Source organism: Pantherophis guttatus, chromosome 6 (genome assembly GCF_059756535.1).
Source record: "Pantherophis guttatus breed Tessera chromosome 6, ASM5975653v1, whole genome shotgun sequence".
Lineage (NCBI taxonomy): Eukaryota > Metazoa > Chordata > Lepidosauria > Squamata > Colubridae > Pantherophis > Pantherophis guttatus.
Window position 1 is genome coordinate 93,595,249 of NC_142068.1, and position 22,548 is coordinate 93,617,796.

The 22,548-nt window shown below is 39.4% G+C and overlaps 1 protein-coding gene across 2 annotated transcripts in view; it reads right to left on the minus strand.

Annotated features, from left to right (window-relative positions):
- ADK (adenosine kinase) overlaps positions 1-22,548 on the minus strand; it is a 256,903-nt gene that overhangs the window by 126,179 nt on the left and 108,176 nt on the right. For both annotated transcript variants that reach the window (XM_034435402.3, XM_034435404.3), the window contains exons 5-6: positions 16,898-17,070; positions 13,280-13,388 (exon numbers count right to left, since the gene is read on the minus strand). In XM_034435402.3, coding sequence (XP_034291293.3) covers positions 13,280-13,388; positions 16,898-17,070 — 282 coding nt within the window. The remainder of the gene's footprint in view (positions 1-13,279; positions 13,389-16,897; positions 17,071-22,548) is intronic.

Consider the following 22,548-nt stretch of genomic DNA (forward strand, 5'->3'; position numbering starts at 1 on the left):
ACATATATCGGCTTTGTTCTTATATGGTCTCTAACATATATTACCACTCCCCTTTTTTTACAGTCGCCTAAGGATGTGTACATTACTCCTAATTTTTTATTTTCGAGTAATTTTTTCTGTTGTTTTTTTATGTGTACCTCTTGTAAGGTGATTATATCTGCTCCTAATTTTTGCAGTTTAGTGAAAATCTGATGTCTTTTGCTTGGTGAATTTAGACCATTTATATTTATAGAGATGAGTTTTAGTTCTTCTTCCATTCCTGGTGTTGTTTATTTGTCTGTTATTTTGAGTTTTGATGTGTTTCTTGTAACTCTTTGTGTGATCCCCGTCATTTCCTCCTTCCCCAGCTTTCCCTTCTTCCGTTCCTTGTCCTCCTTATTTATTGGCTGCTCTTCTTGGTCACTGGGGTTTGAATCTTCTCTGCCTCCTCTGCTCTCCTGTTCTCCTTCATATCCTAAATGTTGGTCTGCGAAGTCCTGGGCTTTTTCTATGGTGTCGATTCGAAATTTTCTTCCTTCCCAAGAAATGAGTACTCCTTCTGGTATAAGCCATCTAAATTTAATCTTGAGTTTATTCAACTGTCGTGTTAAGAAGTTATATTCTCTTCTCCTATCCCTGGCCCTTCTCGGTACTTGTTTTAGCGTTAGAACTTCCCTCCCTTTGTACATGACTGTCTCCTCTCTCATCTTTCGGTATATTTCTTCTTTCATTGTTTTTTTTGTGAATCTGATGTGTACTTCTTTAGGGAGTTTGTTTCTTCTGGCATAGTTTGTGAAGGCCCTGTAAATTTCGTCGATGCCACCTCTTATTTCATCTTTATCCTTATGTGTCACCTCTGCCAAGATTCCAACCATAATTTCACCCAAGTCTTCCTCTCTCTGTTCTTCTATATTTTGAAATCTTAAGTAGAAAGATGCCTTTTCCATTTCAAGAAATGTAAGTGCATCTTCTGTGTCTCGGCTTCTTGTTGCTTGTTGGTTCTCCATCTGTTCCAACCTGGTAGCTGTGGCTTCCGCCTTTTCCTCAACTTTATGGATTCTCTGTTCATTTTCGGTTATATTTTGTTGAATTTTCTCTATTTTTTCATCTATATTTCTAATCTCATCTTTAATTTCCCCTACATCCAATCTCATTTGTTCATGGTTCTTTTTCGTTTCATCATGATTCAGGGTCATCTTATCTTCCATCCTTTTCATTCCCTCCTGAATCATTGCAAGGGCAGCTTGGATATTTTGAATACCTATGTTGGTCTTTTCTTTATCTGTTGTTTCCCCTGTCTTCTGCTGGATCGGGGAAGCCACCAATAGTGTTTGGGTTGGGGGCATTTTCTTGGTTGATTTAATAGTAGTTGGTATGTTTGAGGTTGCCATATCTATTATGCTTATTATTTTTGCCCACAATTTCATAAAATTCTCACGTCTAATGTTTATAACCTGGATGCAGGATTATTTTTACAAGGTTTTTTCAGAGTATTTCTAATTAGTAATACGATATTGGGAAAACAGCAAAAAGGAAGGCGGGGGGGGGAAGCAAGAGAAGGGGGGAACAACGGGGAAAAAGTAAGCTTCTAACAATTCATTAATTACCTTATTCTTCAATTACTTACAAAATAAAATGTATTTTATTATAATAGTTCTAAATTAGTATCAATATCAATTTAATTATTATAATTCTATCTAATTATTTAAAATCATTTACTGTATATGAATAAATTAATTAAAGATAATTAAAGATAATATTCTATAATTGTTTAATTAATTTCAAATAGACAAATTAGACAGACTATTTCAGAGAAAAACTAATAAGTTATTAAAGGTTATTTTCCGGGTCTAGTATCTTATAATATATAGTAGAATAGACTTAAATCGAGCTAAGCATATATATATTGTCCATTAATTATAGTCTCTTATCTTTCTTAGTGTTATGTAAACTTATCTTTCTTCCAACCAAATACGGTTCCAAAGGTCTGAGTCACCCTATTCACTTTAATTGTTCCACGATCCAATTTAATCTATAGTCCTCTGTATTCCTGTTGTTAGAATCCAGATCCAATCCCAAGAGTGTAATGTTGTATCCTCTATTTAAGTCCTTATCATCTGGTTCATCAAGTATTAATCAATATTTAAATTGTTCAATCCAAACAGTTCAGTCTCTAGTAGTCAAATAATCAAAGTCAAAGTCCCTCACACTTTGTATCAGTTTTGTATCCTAATCTTCACAAGAAGTATCACTAAAAGATAGTTTGTATAAATCAGTAAAATCCAATACGATCAATTTGTAGAGATCCGTCCAGGCTCCTCTCCTCTCCTCCGATCTCCGGCACTCCACACTGCACACGCTGTCCCCGCTCGCTCCGATGCTGCACGTTCTGTTCTTATTTGTCCAACTCTCTCCACTCAATCCAGTCTCCCACAAGCTTTTCCTCTTTCGAATTATCTAGTTCAATCCACACTGGCAACTCCACATCAGTAAAGTCCAATACGATCAGTTTGTAAAGGTCCGCCCAAGTTCCTCTCCTCTCCTCCGATCTCCAGCTCTCCTCGCTGCACACGCTCTCTCCGCTCACTCCGATGCTGCACGGTCCGTTCTTGTTTTATTTTTTATCCAATTCTCTCCACTCAATCCAGTCCACATTTATAAAATCCAATACTAATATCCAAGTCTTTTTAAATTATTCTCTATTCTCGTCGCAGTATTCATAGGAATTACCTCCTTCCGCTCTTCCACTCTCACTGTACACTCAGCTGTTCGAATTTTTGCGCTGTCACTTTGCTTTCAAAATGGCTCCGTTCCGATCTATCTTCCGTCGCCGCTTATCCTCTTTCTTTTTTCGGGTTTCTCTTCCACCAGCGCTGCTTCTTACTATCAGGTAATTTTTTGGGGTTTTCTAGTTAAGGATCTTCTGTTGATGACCTCTTATAGCTTTCAATCTTCGCTTCCCTCTTATACAGTTATCAGCGCCTCCGGCCAGCCCCGTAAGGCTGGTTTTTCCTCACTCTGGATTAAGGGCTTTATCTTGTACCTTCGGAGAAGTTGCGATCTCCTCCGAGGTCCTAAGATGTTCCCCTTTAAACTATTGATCACTACGAGATCAATAGCGCCTGTTTCGGCTCCAGATGCGGGATTGTTAGGGACTCAGGAGCGGAGCTTCACCCCTTTCATCCCTAACGCGCTGAGATCGCCGCCGGAAGTCTCCTTTTAGTGTTTTCATTTTAGTTGTATGCATGGTTTTTATTGTTGGGTGTAAGTTGCCCAGGGCTTGGTTTTAAGATGAGCGGCTATACAAATATTTGAACGAAATAACAGAATAAAACATATTAGAAGTCACTTTTATTCTATATTTTATAGGACAGTGGGATATCAATACTAAGAATAGGTCAATTTATATCAGTAAACGTTACTGGATTATGTCTGAAGAGGCTGATATGAAGAGCCAGACTTCATATTTTAGAAACTACAGTAAAAATTTAGAAGAATTGTATTTACATAAACAATAACGTTTAACAATGAAAATTGTGTGAAGCAAATATGATTAGAAAGTTTGCAATTTTATTATTGGATAGTAAATGTTTTTTTAACGATTAGTTTTATTTTATTCCTCATAAAGTAGGCACAAAAACATTTGAGTGAAACCTTAAAAGGTTTCTCCTTGCCTTTGGTGCCTGAGTATTAGTTTTAGTGTCAATTTTAATTTTAAATGTGATTTTTAATTTATTATCTTAATATACGCTTATGAACCATTGTTATAATTTTGGCAGCATACTTCAAATATTGCAAAGATGAATAATGATCCTAGCAGGGCGCTGACATATTGTTGGGTTAAAAACATGGCATCTATCAGATATGAATTACATTGTTGGTTTGTTCTCTAGTTTCAAATATGAATTTAGCAATGCACCTGGGACTAGGTGGAAAAAAAATAACATTCACATCATATGAAATATATTAAATTCAAGAGGGATTCAATAACTTTCAACTTTTCATCTTCCCTGGGAACATATTATCATGGGAATATTCTTCCCCAAATTTTTGCAATATTGTCAGTTGGCGAGCTGCTCACTAATAGTGATCTTATATCTAGGTTATTTTAATTTAATCCTTTGTTTGAACTGAGGAACCAAAGTACGCAATATTATTCTGATCATTTGCGGTGCAATTTTTCTTTTGATGGGTTGGCTTTGAAGAGTAGATTTCTTCATTTTAATCAGCTCACTTTAAAATTTCACTATGTGCTGCCATTACAACTTGGAACAAGTTCTTTTTCAGGCTCAAATCATCCTACTTTGGACACTTTATTCGAAGACCCCACCCTCTAGAAAAAGCTTTAATGCCGGGAAAGATAGAAGGAAAGAGAAGAGGGTAGCAAGATGATGTCCTCTGTTACAGTGGCTGTAACTATTGGGGCACCATTGGAAGACCTAAAAAAATCCAGTGTCCAATGCTTTAAAACCCAGTGTGCCTCAGTCTTGGCAACTTGAAGAGATGTTGACATGCAGGCTGAGGAATTCTGGGAGTTCAAGTCCACATCTCTTCAAGTTGCCTCCTTTCAATACTATTGAGGATGATTCCCAGAGTGTTATTTCACTATGTGATGATTTTTAAAGTTAATTAAATAGCAGAATTGGCCTAGGAAGCAAAAAAAAAAAAGAAAGAAAGAAAGAAAGAAAAAAAAAAAAAGAAAGAAAGAAAGAAAGAAAGAAAGAAAGAAAGAAAGAAAGAAAGAAAGAAAGAAAGAAAGAAAGAAGAAATACGTTCTGCTTATTTCATTGGTAGGACTGTTCTTACTCTTCAATATCAGCCTATTGCAGAATCATGAAGTTCTAAAGTAAAAGGAGCCACTGAGGTCATCAAGACTCAGTCCTGCTCACTGTAAGACACCCACATCAACTCTAGCCTCCCCCTGAAGACACCAATGAAGGAGAGCGTCTGTTTTCTTCTTGGGTGTCCATGCATTCTTACAACCCAAGAAGCGCCAATAAAATACATGAAACTTTAGACTGCTAAATTCTCAGGGTTTAATTTAGTCTAAATATGACAAGGTTGTATTTTTTCCTAAGTAAGAACATGTTTCTACTTATAAGCAAAGTAGTTTGAAGGTCACCTGTGCATTGGCCCAGTGTTTATTCTGCAGGTTCTTTTCCTCGGGTGCCTTTCCTTGAGGTTGGATTGGTCTCGGAAGAATGAATGGAAAGGCAGAAACACTGACAATTGTTATTGAATACTGATGTTATAAAAGATAACCCACACTAAACAAGTGTTCCAATGTAAAAAAAAAATCCAACCTCCCACAAGGAGCTGGGTAAGAACATTATTCAGGTAAGTACAAACACATTCCATCAACTCAGAACACCGGAAAAAGGAAACAGCTCACCTATACAACAACTTCCAAGAAAATGGATACCCACGCTACTTTCTTAAAAGGTGCCTGACCATTCCACCCACCATAACACAACCAACACAAACTATAAAAAGAATAACATTGTAGTAGGTTAAAAACATCTCAGAAACCACCAGACTATTATAACCACGTGGCATGACCGTAGCACGCAAACTAACTAAATCCCTCCATAACATCATATGTAAACCAAAAAATCCAATAGCCCAAGAAGAACAAATGGGGGTCATTTACAACATCCAGTGGAAAGACTTAAAAGCCACTACGTAGGACAGATAGCAAGAAGACCAGCAAAGCACATTCATGAAAACGAATTAGTTGTCAGAAGATATGCTGAAAGCTCCTTAATCAAACAATACATGGACAGACTCAACCATAGTTTCAACCGGAAAGCTCAGAGCATTCTAAACCAATCCAAATTCCAAAACGGTAAGAATTTCCTGGAAGCATGGCATTCAGACAAATCAGTCATCAATTGGCCGTGATGGCAAAACTGTGGCATGCGTGCCAGAGGTGGCACGCAGGGTCCTCTTTGTGGGCACATGTGCCATCGCCAGTTGGTCTTTAGGTTTCTGGCGCTCTGGCACGCGTGTTCCGGTTTGGGCGCTCGATGCCGAAAAGGTTCGCCATCACTGATATATAGAGATAAACCACATTTACAAACCATTCAAAAAAGACAATAAAAATGCCAAGAAGGAAACAAAAACAGCAGAATACATCCTCTCCAGCAGCCAACCCCCAGATAACCAGGTATTAAGACTAGACAAACATTCAAGCAGAAAGCAATATCCTAATCAAGGAATTGCCAAGGAGAAAATCATACCTACAGCAATATTGGCAGGGCTAGCTACTATAAATAGGGAGCAAGCCCCACATTCACTGATGATGTTACCTAGTTGGGTAATGATTTACTGTAAGTAGAGAGGGATTACAAAAAAACTGGCATTTACTCCTAACTGCCTCTGGAATATTTTCTTTAGCATGAGATGCTCTCTGAACAAAACCATCTATTTCAGTAGAATTATTCCCAAATTTCAAATTCACGGAGAATTCTATGCTCTTGACTATCTTTTTCCAAACTCATTTCTACTAAAAACAAACAAACAAAAAAACCCCAAAACCATTTTACCCGTATCAGATACCATATAATTTTGATTTAGGCCTCAATCAAGAAAAGACAACCAACCAACTCTGGTTCTACCATGCAAAGAAGCTTTTGCTTCAAAATCTGAAAGCATATTCTGCCTCAACCCAACTTTATTTAATCAGTTTATTTTATTTTTTTTCCTGCAGAGGGGAAAAAAAACAGAGTCGACATATATCCATATTCATTCACCCGGCATGTTTTTAGTAAGCAACATTATAGAGTTCAAAAGCAACTGAATTATCTGAATTTCAAAATCTTCTCCGAAAGATAAAGAAAGCCTGGCCTTCCACTCGCCTCTGGTGAGTGTGGAATATATTTATTTATGCCGCTCGGAAAAAGACACGCTGGATCTCCAGCCATTAAGCCAGTAAAAATTACACGCTGTGCTCATCTGTCTGTTAGGTATCTGTCAAGTGCAAAATTGTACATAACCATTTTCAAAGTAATAACGATGTTTTATCATTTTAATTACAAAGCTTTGAAAAAACATTCCCTGAAGGAGGTGTGTTGGGGTGGTCTAAATTAACTGTAGCGCTATCGCCCAAGGGTAGCTGAAAAGAGACGGAGCTACCAAATTTCATAGCAGTTAGAGCAGCTGTCTTCTTGCCTCTGGGATGCCGGGGTATTTAACAAGCAGACAGCCTGGCACTGGCCTCTGATTAGCAACGTTCAAAGATGGCTGGGCAGAATTTGCGGAGGCTCCATTGTTCAGCATTTGATTAAACATCTGGAGGATTTTACCATTATGTTCTTCCCAAATATTCACTTCGAAAAAATCCTTTGTAAGGGCTGTCATATGTGCTTCCCGATTTGACCGTCAAGGAACGGAATCAAATTCCACCTTGCGGTAAAAGCAACCCTTTTAATAAAAGGGGAAGAGGGAGAGGGAGAGGGAGAGGGAGGGAGGGGGAGGGAGGGAGGGAGGGAGGGAGAGAGAGAGAGAGAGAGAGAGAGAGAGAGAGAGAGAGAGAGAGAGAGAGAGAGAGAGAGAGAGAGAGGAAACTAGCTTACCAAAAAAAAAAATATTGCAAAATGGGAACGCAAACCCTTCTAATTTGTCTCTGAAATATTTTCAAATCAAAAGACTGCAAGGGGAGAATAGAAACTGCAGGACTGGTTTTGCTGCAACTTATACTAAAACAAAGAATCTAGAAATTAAAAAAAGAGCTAACATTTGGGCATCTGCATCTAAAACATTTCAGGAATATACTCTTTAGGAAATCTGTCTGTCCTATCTATCTATCTATCTATCTATCTATCTATCTATCTATCTATCTATCTATCTATCATCTGTCTGTCTATCTATCTATCTATCTATCTATCTATCTATCTATCTATCTATCTATCTATCCATCCATCTATCCATCTATCTATCTATTGGTATCTATCTATCTATTATCTATCTATCTATCTATCTATCTATCTATCTATCTATCTATCTATCTATCTATCTATCTATCTATCCATCCATCCATCCATCCATCCATCCATCCATCCATCTATCTATCTAATGGTATCTATCTATCATCTATCTATCTATCTATCTATCTATCTATCTATCTATCTATCTATCTATCTATCTATCTATCTATCTATCTATCTATCTAATTTTAAAACTTCTCATCTCTTTCATAGATATAGAATGCTCAAATAATGCTACTCGAAGGGTAATTTCTGAAGGAGAGGAAAAAAAAAACCCTCCACATTGTGTGTTCACACACTCTTATTCTTCCCTGCCTTCGACTATCTTTTAAAAAAAAATAATAATAATTGTGCATCAACCATTATTGTCAAAGTAGCCAGGTAGGTCTCTGCCAATGGCCTTCTTCCTCCGGAAGCGATGTTCTCCTACTCTACCCAACCCGTCTGAGGGAATAAGAATGGATGTTTTGTTCCAAAGAACTGAAAACAATAGGTTAATGCAAAATGGCGGCCTTGAAAACGCATCTGTCGGTAGGGATCAGATTGCAGGCGAGCGCCTGGTGGGCCCGGAGGGTTCTGCGTTTCCACAGCCTGGGCGCATGCATGTCTTTAAAGGGGTGGGAAAGGAGCTAAGTATCTGCACTAACCTCCAATTAAAGTCAATCATAAAAACAGCCTATTTAATGAGTGCAGATTTCTTTGGGTAATTATAACGCCAACCACTTTTTCCCTCTTTTAAATCTGTAATTCTGTCTTCTTCTTATTGCTTGCTTTGTCATTAATTGCCTCAGGACCTTGATTTCCTAGCAACAGACTCTGCCACCAAACATTTGGCTCCGGTTCAACATTTCCTTTGTGAAAATCACATGGTGGTTCCTGGGCAGAGCAACCAGACTTTGCTGTAAATGCTCTAATCGGGCTGCTTTTTCTCGGGAGCCAAAGGAAATTTAGCTGCAATTTCAAGGCTGTAGAGACGGAAGGGGGGGAAAAAAACAAGAAGCATCTGGTAATTTCTCAAGACGCGATCAATAGCGCCAGTGGGCGTTTCAAGCTAAGGAGGCCATTTCAACGTTTTGATAAATAAATAAATTCCAGCTCATCACAGATCAAAATGGGGTCCGTTCCACCTCCAAGGCAAGATTCTTGAATGTGATTTGGGGGTAGGGTGGGGTTGGCCTTAATTGCTGCTCTTGTTTTTGTTCCCCCCATGTTCCAAAGGTATATTTTATTTTATTTTTAATTCCTCGTTTTCACGTTATCTTGAAATTGTCCATTGCCCAGAGACGCATTTGTGAATTGGGGCAGCCTTATCAATCTAACACAAACAAATAAATATATTTTTGAAGGATTGTTTCACGGGCTGTAAGTGGAGCGACAAAGAGAGTGTAAATGTGATAAATCGGATTAATATACAGAAAAGTAGATGTAGATGTAGCTTATTGTATTATTCTTAGGCACCACCACGAAGAGACAGTCTGGCAAACACTTCCATAAAGGGACCGAAAGAAAAGCCAATATCAAGGAAAGGAAATGGCCGATGATGTCCCTCAAGATCTAAAGAGTCAGGGCTGGTCTTTGTGAACTCCTTAAGATTCATATATCATTCAATTAAATTCTAAGCCGTTAATCCAGCAGCAATCTCTGAATGACCTCATTATTGGAAGCTGCCTGCATCACAAAAATAAGACATCACTGGGGGGAAAAAAAGCACAACAATGCCTATCAGCAAGAGATATTAAGCATAATTAGTTTTAGTTGATTGAGTGAGCAGGCCTCAAGGGTTCTGCTGTCCCATCACGGAAGCCTCATCCTGACTTGCCCAACCCAGAACAAGCATTGCGAAGAAGGTGTGGAGTCAGGTATATTCCCACGTTATACTGTTTTGTGTAACCCTTTGCAAGCAATTTACTTGATGGATTGTAAAGGGATGCTTTTAGTCGTATGCAAGAATCAACAACAGATGTGCAGATATTTAGTAAGCTGCACAAAACGCCAATCTGGAGGAACATTAACACTAGCTGAAGAAAACAACTTTTTTTTAATGAATTTGTTCCTCTTGGATAATCTTTTCTTTCTTTTTTTTTTCACATTTCTCACCAGCTGTTTCTGCACACCTCAGGTAATATGATGGCAGCGACTGTTATTAATACATTACACTCACGTTATTTGTTTCTATCTGTCAGAATTGCCTTCTACAATTTGAATCAGAGAATGCACGAATAAGAAGAACCAGCCATTGCATAGTCTAACCCTTCTCAGTGAAGAAGCTCACTAAGACCTTCCCAACATGTTGTCTAAGACCACACCTAGAGTACTGCATCCAGTTTTGGTCACCACACTATAAAAGAGATGTTGAGACGCTGGAAAGAGTGCAGAGGAGAGCAACCAGGATGATTAGGGGACTGGAGACTAAAACATATGAAGAACGGTTGCAGGAACTGAGCAGGGCTAGTCTAGTGAAGAGAAAGACCAGGGGAGACATGATAGCAGTGTTCCAATATTTGAGGGGCTGCCAAAGAGAGAAGGGGGTCAACCTATTTTCCAAAGCACCTGAAGGCCAGACAAGGAATAACAGATGGAAACTGACCAAGGAGAGATTTAACCTAGAAATGAGGAGGAACTTTCTGACAGAACAATCATCCAATGGAACAGCTTGCTGTTCTGGAAGCTTCATCACTTGAGACTTTCAAGAAGAGATTGGACTCCCATTTGTCAGAAATGGTGTAGGGTCTCCTGCTGAGTGGGGGATTGGACCAGATGACTTATAAGGTCCTTTCCAACTCGGTTAATCCATTAACCATCACCCATCACTCCAATGGGAACCCAACATTGCTCAAATAATTTTAATGCTTAGTAGCTCTTAAAATCAAGGACGTCTTCATAGCGTTCAGCCTGAATCACCTTTCTTTTAATTTCAGCTCGCTAGTTGTTCTCCTGCTTTTGACCAGAGATGAATACCAGAGGTATTCATGAACAAGAAGGTCAAAAAAGCCAAGATATCCATGAGCATGTAAAAATGAGAAGTGCTTCTACTGCATTCTTATGGGAACTATATGGACTTTTTGACACAAACATTCAGACTTCTGGTCTGAGGACTCTGCATCTCACAATCTTCTTACATATTATCATGTACAGTGATGTCTTTACAACTTCGCACTTAGGTTTGCTGTTGTCCCCCAATCCTGACTTGTAGTAGGTGATCCTAGACCTGGGGTCTCCAACCTTGGCAACTTTAAGACTTGTGGACTTCAACTCCCAGAATTCCTCAGCCAGCTTTGCTGAGGAATTCTGGGAGTTGAAGTCCACAAGTCTTAAAGTTGCCAAGGTTGGAGACCCCTGTCCTAGACCACATCTAGGAATGCATCTTTATCTTGGTAACTCCATTGTAACCAATTTTATTTTCCTGGATCTTTTTAACATTGGTGACGAAGATGAAAGAAAAAAACTCTTTATGCCTCCAGCTCCTTCACCCTCACCTTCATCTTGTAATACTCTGAAGTATTTGCTCTCTTCAAACAATGTCATTTGTCTCCTGATGGACATAAGCAATCAGTCAGTCTGATGAACTTGTGCAATCTTTACGCCCCAAGTTCCAGCTATCCACACCAGACAACTTCTGATGGTATCTTGATTGGGCTAGAGAAGGGGTGTCAAACTCGATTTCGTTGAGGGCCACATCAGTGTTGTGTTTGACCTGGGGGGGCATGGCCAGCTTGACATCACTCTTGTCAGGGGTGGGGGGTGGGGCATCTGTGGTGGCCTGAGCACTCTGCCAGCAAAAACGGGATCCGGAGCTCCATTTTTAGCCACAATGGCCTCCTGCAGACCTCTGCCAGTGAAAATGGAGCGGAGGGGCGGGTGCTTTTCACTTGGAGAGGGCTACAAGAGGTTGTTGTGGCTGAAAAAGGAGTCTGGGAGGGCAGTGCATGGCCCGCTGAGCTTCGTTTTCACCGGCGGAGGCACCGTGGGCTGGTCCTTTGCTGTTTCCAGGGCGGCCCTGCAGACCAGATCTAAGCACCCCATGGGCCGGATCCGGGCTGCGGGCCTTAAGTTTGACACCCCTCTATCCCAGTTTGACACAACTGCTCTATCCCTCACAGTACTCGAGCCTCCCCCGCTAATAGCAATAGCACTTAAATACCGCTTCATAGTGCTTTACAGCCCTCTCTAAGTGGTTTACAGAGTCAGCCTATTGGCCCCAGCAATCTGGGTCCTCATTTTACCCACCTCGAAAGGATGGAAGGCTGAGTCAACCGTGAACAAGTAAGAATCAAACTGCTAAACTGCTGGCAGCTGGCAGTCAGCAGAGTTAGCCTGCAATACTGCATTCTAACCACTACACCACCCAGCTCTTCTCAATACTCTCCACTTCCTCCTCAAGAGACAGCTTTCTAAGTTGTTTTATTTTTAGGGCGGGGGAATTTTAGCAGAATTTTCTATTTTTAAAAAATAATCCTGCAACTTTTAATTTTTGTTTAGTTCTTTGGATGCCTTGTGGTAGAGAAGTGAATAAAAATATTCTAGACCCGTGATGGTGAACCTATGGCACACGTGCCACAGATGGCACGCAGAGCCATATCTGTGGGCACACGAGCGTTGCCCTAGCTCAGCTCCAGCATGCATATGTGTGCTGGCCAGCTGATTTTTGGGCCTTTTGGGTCCACTGGAAGTCGGGAAATGGGCCATTTCCGGCCTCCAGGGGGCCTCCGGGGGGGTGGGGGTGGGAAAGGCTGTTTTCGCCCTCCCCAGGCTCCTAGAAAATGTCTGGAGCCTGGGGAGGACAAAAAGCAGGCCTACTGGGCCCACCGGGCCATCACGTGCCAAAAGCAGGAGAAGCGTAAGGGGGGGGGTCACACATGCACGCACGGGGGTGGGTGGGTGGGTGGGTGGGCACACATGCACGCGATCCTCCCGCAGTCTCCCCCACTTTTGGCACGACGGCAAAAAGGTTAGCCATCACTGTTCTAGACAAATATTTTCTTGCATAAAATTTCTTGTATGAAAGAAGGAACATCCATTATTCTTATCCCTGTCTTATCCCAATCCAAAGCACTTTTGTCTGCATTCAAGAAACAAAGCAAGAATATTCTTATACTATACTTCAGAAACAAATACTAATTTAGGAAACATCAGGAAAATAACAATGTATAGATTCTTCCCAAGCAAATAGGTCAACAGGCAGCTCAAACTATGAGTGTATGAAAACGTAAGTATAAATTCATTTCTAAGATTTGGTTTGCACGAAATGTAATTTGTGTGCCAAAAATTCAAGGTCTCAATGCAAATGAACATTCTGCAACATTAACCACACTTACTGCAATATAATAGACTTTAGCTTTTTCCACCAGCTTCCAGTTCTTCTCCATATCAAGATGTTTTTCCTTCTTATAGCAATTAGCAGCAGCCAAGTTAGCAATCAGAGACCTAAAAAAAAAATCATTAAAAGAAGTCAGCTTTCTAATCCTCTCATAGAATAACTACAATTTCCCTACTATCCCTTAATTCTTTAATCAACAAATTTATGGAATGTCACTGGAGACCATGCCATGTACTCTAAGATGCTACCTAACTTTTCCGCTCCCAATTTTTCAAATAATATGTACAAAGCATTAGAAGGCTGAGAAGCAGGAGCTGCACACTCATCCCAGTGTGTTGTATTTAATTGTTGTTTTCTCTAATAGTCCACTTGGGTAGCTGAGTGTTTAATACTGTATGGAAGGATACCCCAAAGAACCTAATGACTGATACATGGGAGGAAATCGAAAGGGTTTTTCAATTAAAAGTGGAAAAAGCATTAAAATATCAAAGAGCCTACTTTGCTTCCAGAATATAAAATATATTGGGGATACAAGGGGGGGGGGGGAAATCAATGGAAAAGAATCTTAAGAGGGTGGATTTTCCCTCGCTGTGATCTTCAGGAATCTTTTAATAATAAGGAAGGGTTAAGAATGCATTTTTGTGCTTGCCATCCTGCACTCATATAATTATAAAAAGGCAGCAGGGGCAGGTGGACTGATGTTATATGATTATGACATCCATGCAGTATGATACATGTTATTTGCACCAGGATACACACAATGACACTTTGATGCCACCATGGCTTCACCAGCAAGCAATGAGTCTGCCCCAAACTGGTTTTCTACCTAGAGCAGAGAAAGGACAGAGAAAATAAGGGAAAAAGAAGCCAAAAAAGGGCATTATTCCCCCCCCCCTTTCTCTTTTATTAGACATCGGGGAATACACTGCACAATTTTGTTGCTGGTCTTACTTGACTAATTTGCCTGAAGAAGGGGACAGAACAAAGATGACCTTGAAACAATTAAACAGGGCTGGATAGAGTATTTACATGGAAGATGACAAGGCAATGCTAAAATTATAGGTTAGATTAGGAAGATTAATGCAGGCAATAAAAAACCACCGCAAAGAAAACAACTTTGCCATGTTCACTTAGTCACAAGGAGTGATGGTCTACTCAAGGCAGCTGCCTTTATTTAATGAGCCTTATGTCTTAAAAAGAGATATTTTATATATTTTTTTTAAAAAAAGAGATATTCAGAGTAAGTCTATTCTTCCATCTCCTGGTTGCATTGGTACCAATGTAGGTTAGACCAGGAGGTCTCCAAACTTGGCAACTTTAAGCCTTATGGACTTCAAATCCCAGAATTCCTCATGCTGGCTGGGGAATTCTGGAAGTTGAAGTCCACGAGTCTTAAACGTTGCCAAGTTTTGAGACCTCTTGATTTGGACTGTTAAGCCAGAGATGGATTTTAGTCTACAATGAACATTTAAAAATAAATGTCATTCAAATGAAAAAGGCCTGGTTTGTACGGTGGTGTAATACAATTCTGTTATCTTGAGGAGAGTATTAATAAGAAAAACTATCAAAGATCCTGATCCTGCTGTCAAAATGGGGCACATTAAATACAGTCAAGATTTTCATCTTCTATGATCAGAATTATCTAAATCCATACAGACATTTTTTATCTTTTATCCATGTTCTTACTCTGCAAATTTTCAAACCTGAAATCTGCCCACTGCTGTTCCACCAAAATCAAGATATAAACTCTTTCCCAAAAAAGGAGAGAGAGAGAGGCCACCTTTTCAAAATTGCTTTGAGCCAATTAAAAAATGAATGTATAAAAATAGTGTAGATAATGAGGAAAGTATTGTTATCCATATTTTATAATCACAGCTCTTTTTCACAACCGAACAGTCAGCTCTAACTGCAGAATTAATTTTATCAAGGAAAGTGCAGGGAAGTACAAAAACAAGTGGAAATGGATTTATTCTTTCGAAATGCAGCGTAGAAAGCAGAGACATGATTTATAGTGTCAACAGCAAGGAAGTTAAGGAGAAACATTGCGTAATTTCAATTTCTAAATTAAAACCCTTCAATAAACTTGAATGTCAAAATCAACTATCTACTGCACACAATCTCTGGGACACTCCTTAAATGGAATTAATAGGATGGCTTTTAGAAAGTACCTTTGACTTAACTAGATGTATGCCTTTCTTTTATTCTAACCAAATTCTACTGTTTTCAAAATAATCTAAAACTATCCATAGAGTCAAGAACCCCAATTCATACCTTTTAGAGACGACAACCCCGAGCAGAAAGATAATCATCTCCACCCCTTGGACAAAAATGTTTTGCGTAATCAAATACCCCACGATGGGTAGAATATTTTATGTTTAAAAATTCCTGTTAGGCACCCAGAGTTCCATTTGTGGGGTAGGGAGCCATATAAATCCATTTAAACCAACCAACCAACCACCAACCAACCTTGCCCTCTCTGAAATTCACAGCTACACTTTCTTCACAATAATAGTATTTTTTTTAACCATTTTTAGAGTTTTCATATCTTTTCTTGTCTGAGGCTGTCCAATCCTCCTGTAAATATAGACCAATTTTCTGACCCAGGTCATCCTGCTATAAGTAATACCATTATGACCCCAAGAGCAAATTTGCATATTGCATTATGCCCTGAGACACTGAGCAGACCACACTAAATCATAAACCACAGCTTGCCTCATCACTGAACCCAAATCAAGCCAAGCACACTATGGGTTTATGCTATGTGTGGACCCAGCCAAAAGGTGAGGCTCAAATCAGGAATTCGATTTGCTGGCCCTCTGTACCAGTCGTTCTCAGCAATGGTCTCCACAGGAGGCAGTCATCAGAAAGACAGAGAGAGGGATGCCGTTTGGTTAGTTGCAAGCACCCAATGAGATATGGGAATCTTATTTCCCCAAATGGAAATGGGGTGGTAATCAGTGCCTTCCTGTAAGATTTAGTTGCGATCTCTGCCACAATTCAAGCCATGATATAGGCTTCCAGTATCTTCTGCTTCTTTACTCCATGTCTCAGGAGAACATAGTGTTGTGGCCTGTTGGCCGCCAGCCCCTCCAGCAGCCGAATCATATAAGGAGGAGGCGTGGGAGTCAGGATCAGCATCAAGGCAACCTGAGAGCTCTGAGGGGGGAGAGGGAATGGAGCTGGCAGAGAGAGAGAGAAACAGAGACAGAGGCGGAGCCTGGACTGTCCGTCAACCCTCAGCTGGAGAGTCAACAGTCCCCAGGTCTGGAGGTGGCTGATGAGGAAGTGGAAGAACAGCTGGGTCCAGTGCCTGACACGCGAAAGCACAGAAACCGGAGGAGAGGAGAGCAGTGGAAATCCGTGGGTCGATCCTTGGGATGGAAGAGCCACCACTGCTAGCGAAGTCCCACCCTAGCTCTGGAGATAAAAGGCAGGGGGCGGAGATGAATAGATGTGGCAGACAACTATTCATCTCCCTGCTGGACAGACTTGTTAGCCTGCTGTGAGAAAGATAAACTTTTTGCCGGGGCTGCTGGCGCTCCTAATAAAGGAATCATTGCTTCAACTACAGAAGGTTTGTCGTGTTTGGGGAGCTGGGTCAGAACACATAGCTAACCTGTTATCACTGGTGATGCAGGCGGCACAGGTTCCCGTCGGTTCTTCGCTTTGTTCATAGTAGTGAGCATCGACATGGGCTTCTTCCGTTTTTCTTTTGAGGATCTCACCAAATTTATCGGTTCCGATGCAGCCAAAAAAGGTTGCGGCTTTGTAGGGGAACTGGATCATCCACTGCAATTAAAGTGGAAAAAAATGAAACATTTGTAATTACATCTAGATTTCCGTCACACTGTAGAGCGCATTAAACTGTTTTAAAGGCAAAACTATACAAAAATTTACACTTTAACACCAACTCAATCGATAAGATCTTTAGCTTAAGTTACATTTTGATGGCTTTCAAATTATTTAACTCTTTAGATTGTCCAAAGAAACGAAAATGGACATGTTTTAGTTATATAGTTTATTACCAATATATTAGTTATATAGTTTATTTACCAATTTTATATGTAACCAATAATTCGCCTAAAATTCAAATGTTCCAGGAAAACAAAACCAGCAGTTCATTTAGTTTGAAATGCACCAAAATAAATAATGCTTAAACAGAAAACAACTTCAATTTCATTCTAATGAAGGAATGCTAAAGTTATACAGATACTGAATAAAGAGGCAAAAAAGGGGGGAAATTAACACAATTAGGCAATGCAGACTCTACAAGGAACAAACCTCTATATAGAATACAATTGTATATATTTATTTTATTTATTTATTTTATTATTCATATTTCTATGCCGTCCAACTTTCCGAGGACTCTGGGCAGCTTACAACAAGAACAGTATGAACAATATACAATAAAAAACGTTAAAAAAAACCCCATACACACCACTCATGGCCGGATCTCGCAAGATCGCAGTGGCGAGATATTGTTGTAGAAGTAGTAGTACTGTAGTAATAATAACAATAACAACAGGTCCCACCTCCCCCCCACTCCACCCCCTTTTTATGTTTTAGTTTTTGTGTAATTGTAAGTCACCCAGTGTTACCCTATGGTAGGATGTACATGCATACATACATACATTCACACATACATGCATACATACTCATAGATTTGCTGGAAAGTAATAACCCATCAAAGTCCCTGAAAAAGACCTTATCACACATAAAACAATTGTTTTGTTTTTACATTTTTATTAGTACTGCCTATTTACACAACATCAAAAAAAATTAAAAATCCAGATTGGTGAAAGAAAAATGTAAAAATTGAAAAACAAGCACTGAGAAATACATAGAGTGTATGTATGTATCAAAGGCACAAAAAGCATCTCTGTAATCTTAAAAAGAGATATACAATTATTTCAACTACACTAATTACTTCTGTCTAGAAAATATCAGTACAGCTGAAGATAATTGCCGTAACTATTTTGGTGCTATAACCAAAAGAGTAATATTTATTTTATTTATTAGATTTTTATTCCATCTTTATTACTTTATAAGTAACTCAAAGGTGAACAGACATAATATTCTTTCCACTTCCTAACCCACAACAACCTTGTGAGGTGGGCTGGGCTGAGAGAGAGTGACTGGCCCAAAGACACCTAGACATTTTTTTCATGTTTTAAGATGGGACTAGAACTCACAATCTCCTGGTTCCAAGGCCAGCACTTTAACTAGTATACCAAACTAGCTTTGAATAAAACAAGCACTTGAAGGAGTCTTAAATTTTGAGCCATTACTGTTTCTCACACTGCATCTTACTGATGCAGTGAAACATGTATTTGCTTTGCAGTGATAGCAAAATAACAGAGTTGGAAGGTCCCTTGGAGATCATCTAGCTCAACCCCCTGCTCAACCAGGAGAACCTATACCACTTCAGACAAATGGCTGCCCAGTCTCTTCATGACAATTCACCTCCGCCAATTTGCCACGGGACACTCACTGTGGGACAACAGTTACACTAATACCAAAGAAATGGTGGAATAGAATAATTAAAGGATGCCAAAGGAAGGACAGAATGAAATGTGAATGACAAAAATTAAAATATTTTTTTATTTATTTGAAAAAAATATAATTACATTACAGAATAACAGAGTTGGAAGGGACCTTGGAAGTCTTCTAGTCCAATCCCCTGCCTAGGCAGGAAACCCTATACCACTTCAGACAAATGGTTATCCAACATCTTCTTAAAAACGTCCAGTGTTGGAGCATTCACACCTTCTGGAGGCAAGTTGTTCCACTGATTAATTGTTCTCACTGTCAGGAAATTTCTCCTTAGTTCTAGGTTGCTTCTCTCCATATTTAGTTTCCATCTGTTGCTTCTTGTCCTGCCCTTAGGTATTGTTTTATTTAGTTTCCTAGTATGATTTATGTTGATTGTATCACTTAAGTGTTGTATCTTATGGTTTATGATGATTGTATTTTCATGATGACTATGATCATGATTTATCACTTATAGCTTTTATGTACAATGAGAGTTTATGCACAGAAGACAAATTGGTTGCGTGTCCAATCACACTTGGCCAATAAAGAATTCTATTCTATTCTATTCTATTCTATTCTATTCTATTCTATTCTATTCTATTCTATTCTATTCTATTCTATTCTATTCTGTTCTGCATTCTATTCTATTCTAATTCCACTCCTTATCCTATCCTATCCTATCCTATCCTATCCTATCCTATCCTATCCTATCCTATCCTATCCTATTTCCACTCTCTATTCTATTCTGTTCTGTTCTGTATTCTATTCTATTCTAATTCCACTCCCTATCCTATCCTATCCTATCCTATCCTATCCTATTTCCACTCTCTATTCTATTCTGTTCTGTTCTGTTCTGCATTCTATTCTATTCTAATTCCACTCCCTATCCTATCCTATCCTATCCTATCCTATCCTATCCTATCCTATCCTATCCTATCCTATCCTATCCTATTTCCACTCTCTATTCTATTTTGTTCTGTTGTTGTTCTGTTCTGCATTCTATTCTATTCTAATTCCACTCCCTATCCTATCCTATTTCCACTCTCTATTCTATTCTATTCTATTCTATTCTATTCTATTCTATTCTATTCTATTCTATTCTATTCTATTCTATAATTGTCCTACGGCGAGTTGGCCACGGTGAACTGGCTGTGGTGGGTTGTCCCATTCCCACGATGGAGCACCCACCACTTCTGAAGGCAAGTTGTTCCACTCACTGGTTAATTGTCACTGGCTAATTCCGATAACTAACAATCAAAGTATCTTGTGTTCTAACAGAATATCAATCTGGCCAAAGCTACACAGAATTCATTATCAAAGAACACTGAATGATTTTTTTCTAATTCCTTTAAGGACTTTTGACTCAAGTGAGTATTGAACTGGGCATTATCACCAGAGGTGATTATATATAATAATTTATTACAGCTGTTCCAACACAATGTAGAAAGCTTTTGATTGGTAAACTATAACATTAAATGCATAGTGTAATGTGTTTTTGTTTTTGCATTAATAGCCCATTCAGGTGGGTTTAGAGGGAAATTCATGCATCAATTAACCAGTCTCACTCAGACTTCAGATCACAACCTTCTCCCTACTCTGTGTGTGTGTGTGTGTGTGTGTGTGTGTGTGTGTGTGTGTGTGTATTACGTGTTTTTCTGTCAAAGCACCTGGTCTACCCCAATATGGGAGGAAGCCTACTGCTTCCCTTTCACCTTTCAGCTCCAATCCAGGAACCCTCAGGCAGTCGCATTCACGACAAACCATTTTATACCAAATTTATATTCGCTGATAAATCTCCCTTTATTTCTTTATCAGCGAATATAAATTTGAGACACACACACACACACACACACACACACAGAGAGAGAGAGAGAGAGAGAGAGAGAGAGAGAGAGAGAGAGAGAGAGAGAGAGAGAGACACATACACTCTCAAGAAAATCCTTTTTTACCATAAGAGTTCTAAAGAATCCTGAATCCTTTGATTACAAGCACAGATCTTGACTCTTATCTGGAGTGTTACTTAAAGATGTTTTGCAGACTTACTGCACAAGGCTTGCTAAATTGATTTGATAAACTGATATATGGTATTTCAAGATAGAGTACAGATAATAGTACACTCTTTTTTTTTTTATAATAAACTCAACAGTTGAGCTTTTTTCTTTAATGGAAAATCTGAACAAAAAGCTTTAGAGAGCATTAAAATGGTCTCGGTCGTAAATAAAGTACTGAAAACGGGGTGAACTCAAGAACGATATTTGGCATGTGCAAAGACACCCCAGTATAAATGATTGACCCCTTCAAGTTTGCTGAAGCTGCCCAACGAACTGTTTGCGTGCCCAAGCCTCTAAAATCGAAGAGAGGTATCTATTATGGACTAATGGTTAAAAAAAGGAAACCAGAAGATGGGTTGATAGTGGCAGTCCTTGATCTACGACCATAACTGAGCCCAGAATTATGGTCACAGGTATCATGTGATTGGACCCGAACTTTTGACATTTTTTTGCAGCTGTTGTAAAGCAAACACCACAGTTGTTAAGAGAATACTGTAGACATTAAGCGAATCAATTTTGCCCAATGCGGTTTTTTTGGTTGCTGGAAATTAAAAGTAAACACTGGAAGATGGCAAAAACAATGTTGTAAATTGTGCGTCTGAAAACGGGCGGAAAGGCAAGTTTGCAATTTCAAAAATGTGTCTGAAGTAGCTTTGGGGTGGGGGTCTGTTGTAGTTTCAAAAGAGTGGAGTGGAGTGGAATGGAATGGAATAGAATAGAATAGAATAGAAGCTGGAAGGGACCTTGGAGGTCCTAGTCCAACCCCCTGCTCAAGCAGGAAAACCTATACTATTTCAGACAAGTGACTGTCCATCTCTTCTTAAAGCCTCCAGTGATGGAGCGCCCACAATTTCTGGAGGCAAGCTGTTCCACTGGTTAATTGTCCTCACTGTTAGGAAGGTTTCTCCTTAACTCCAGGTTGCTTCTCTCTTCGATTAGTTTCCAACCATTGTTTCTTGTCTTGTCTTGCCTTCTGGTGCTTTGGAGAATAATTTGACCCCCTCTACTTTGTGGTAGCCCCTCAAATACTGAAATATGATATGCTATCATGTCACCCCTAATTCTTTTCTTTAGACTAGTCAGACCCAAAACATGCAGCCCTTCTTCATATGTTTTAGTCTCTGGGCCTTTGGTCATCTTAGTTGATCTTCTCTGAACTTCTCCCAAAGTCTCAATGTCTTCTTCTTCTTCTTCTTCTTCTTTTTTTTTTTGGTAGTATGGTGACCAAAATTGGTTGCAGTATTCCAGGTCTGGTCTTACTAGGGTTTTACAAAGCGGTACTAATATTTCACGTGATCTTGATTCTATGCTTGGTCACTAAGCAACCGGTCCTACGTTGAGGACTATCTGTAATAAGAAAATGGTTATTGTTAGTTGTGAAGTTGTGTCCAACCCATCGCGACCCCATGGACAACATTCCTCTAGGCCTTCCTGTCCTCTCCCATCTTCTGGAGTCCATTTAAGCTCACGCTGACTGCTTCAGTGACTCCATCCATCCAGTAGTAAGGAAATACAGCATTCTAATGGATGTTATTCTAGGCTTCTGATTGGTTGGAAGCCTGAACGAAACCCTCTTATTAGGGAAATGCAATTTATTGCCGCATCCACCGACAAGCTGCAGAAGTGAGGTCAGCAGAGAGCAAGCAACTCTATGGAATTTCTATCTGAGCGACCGTTCATAATT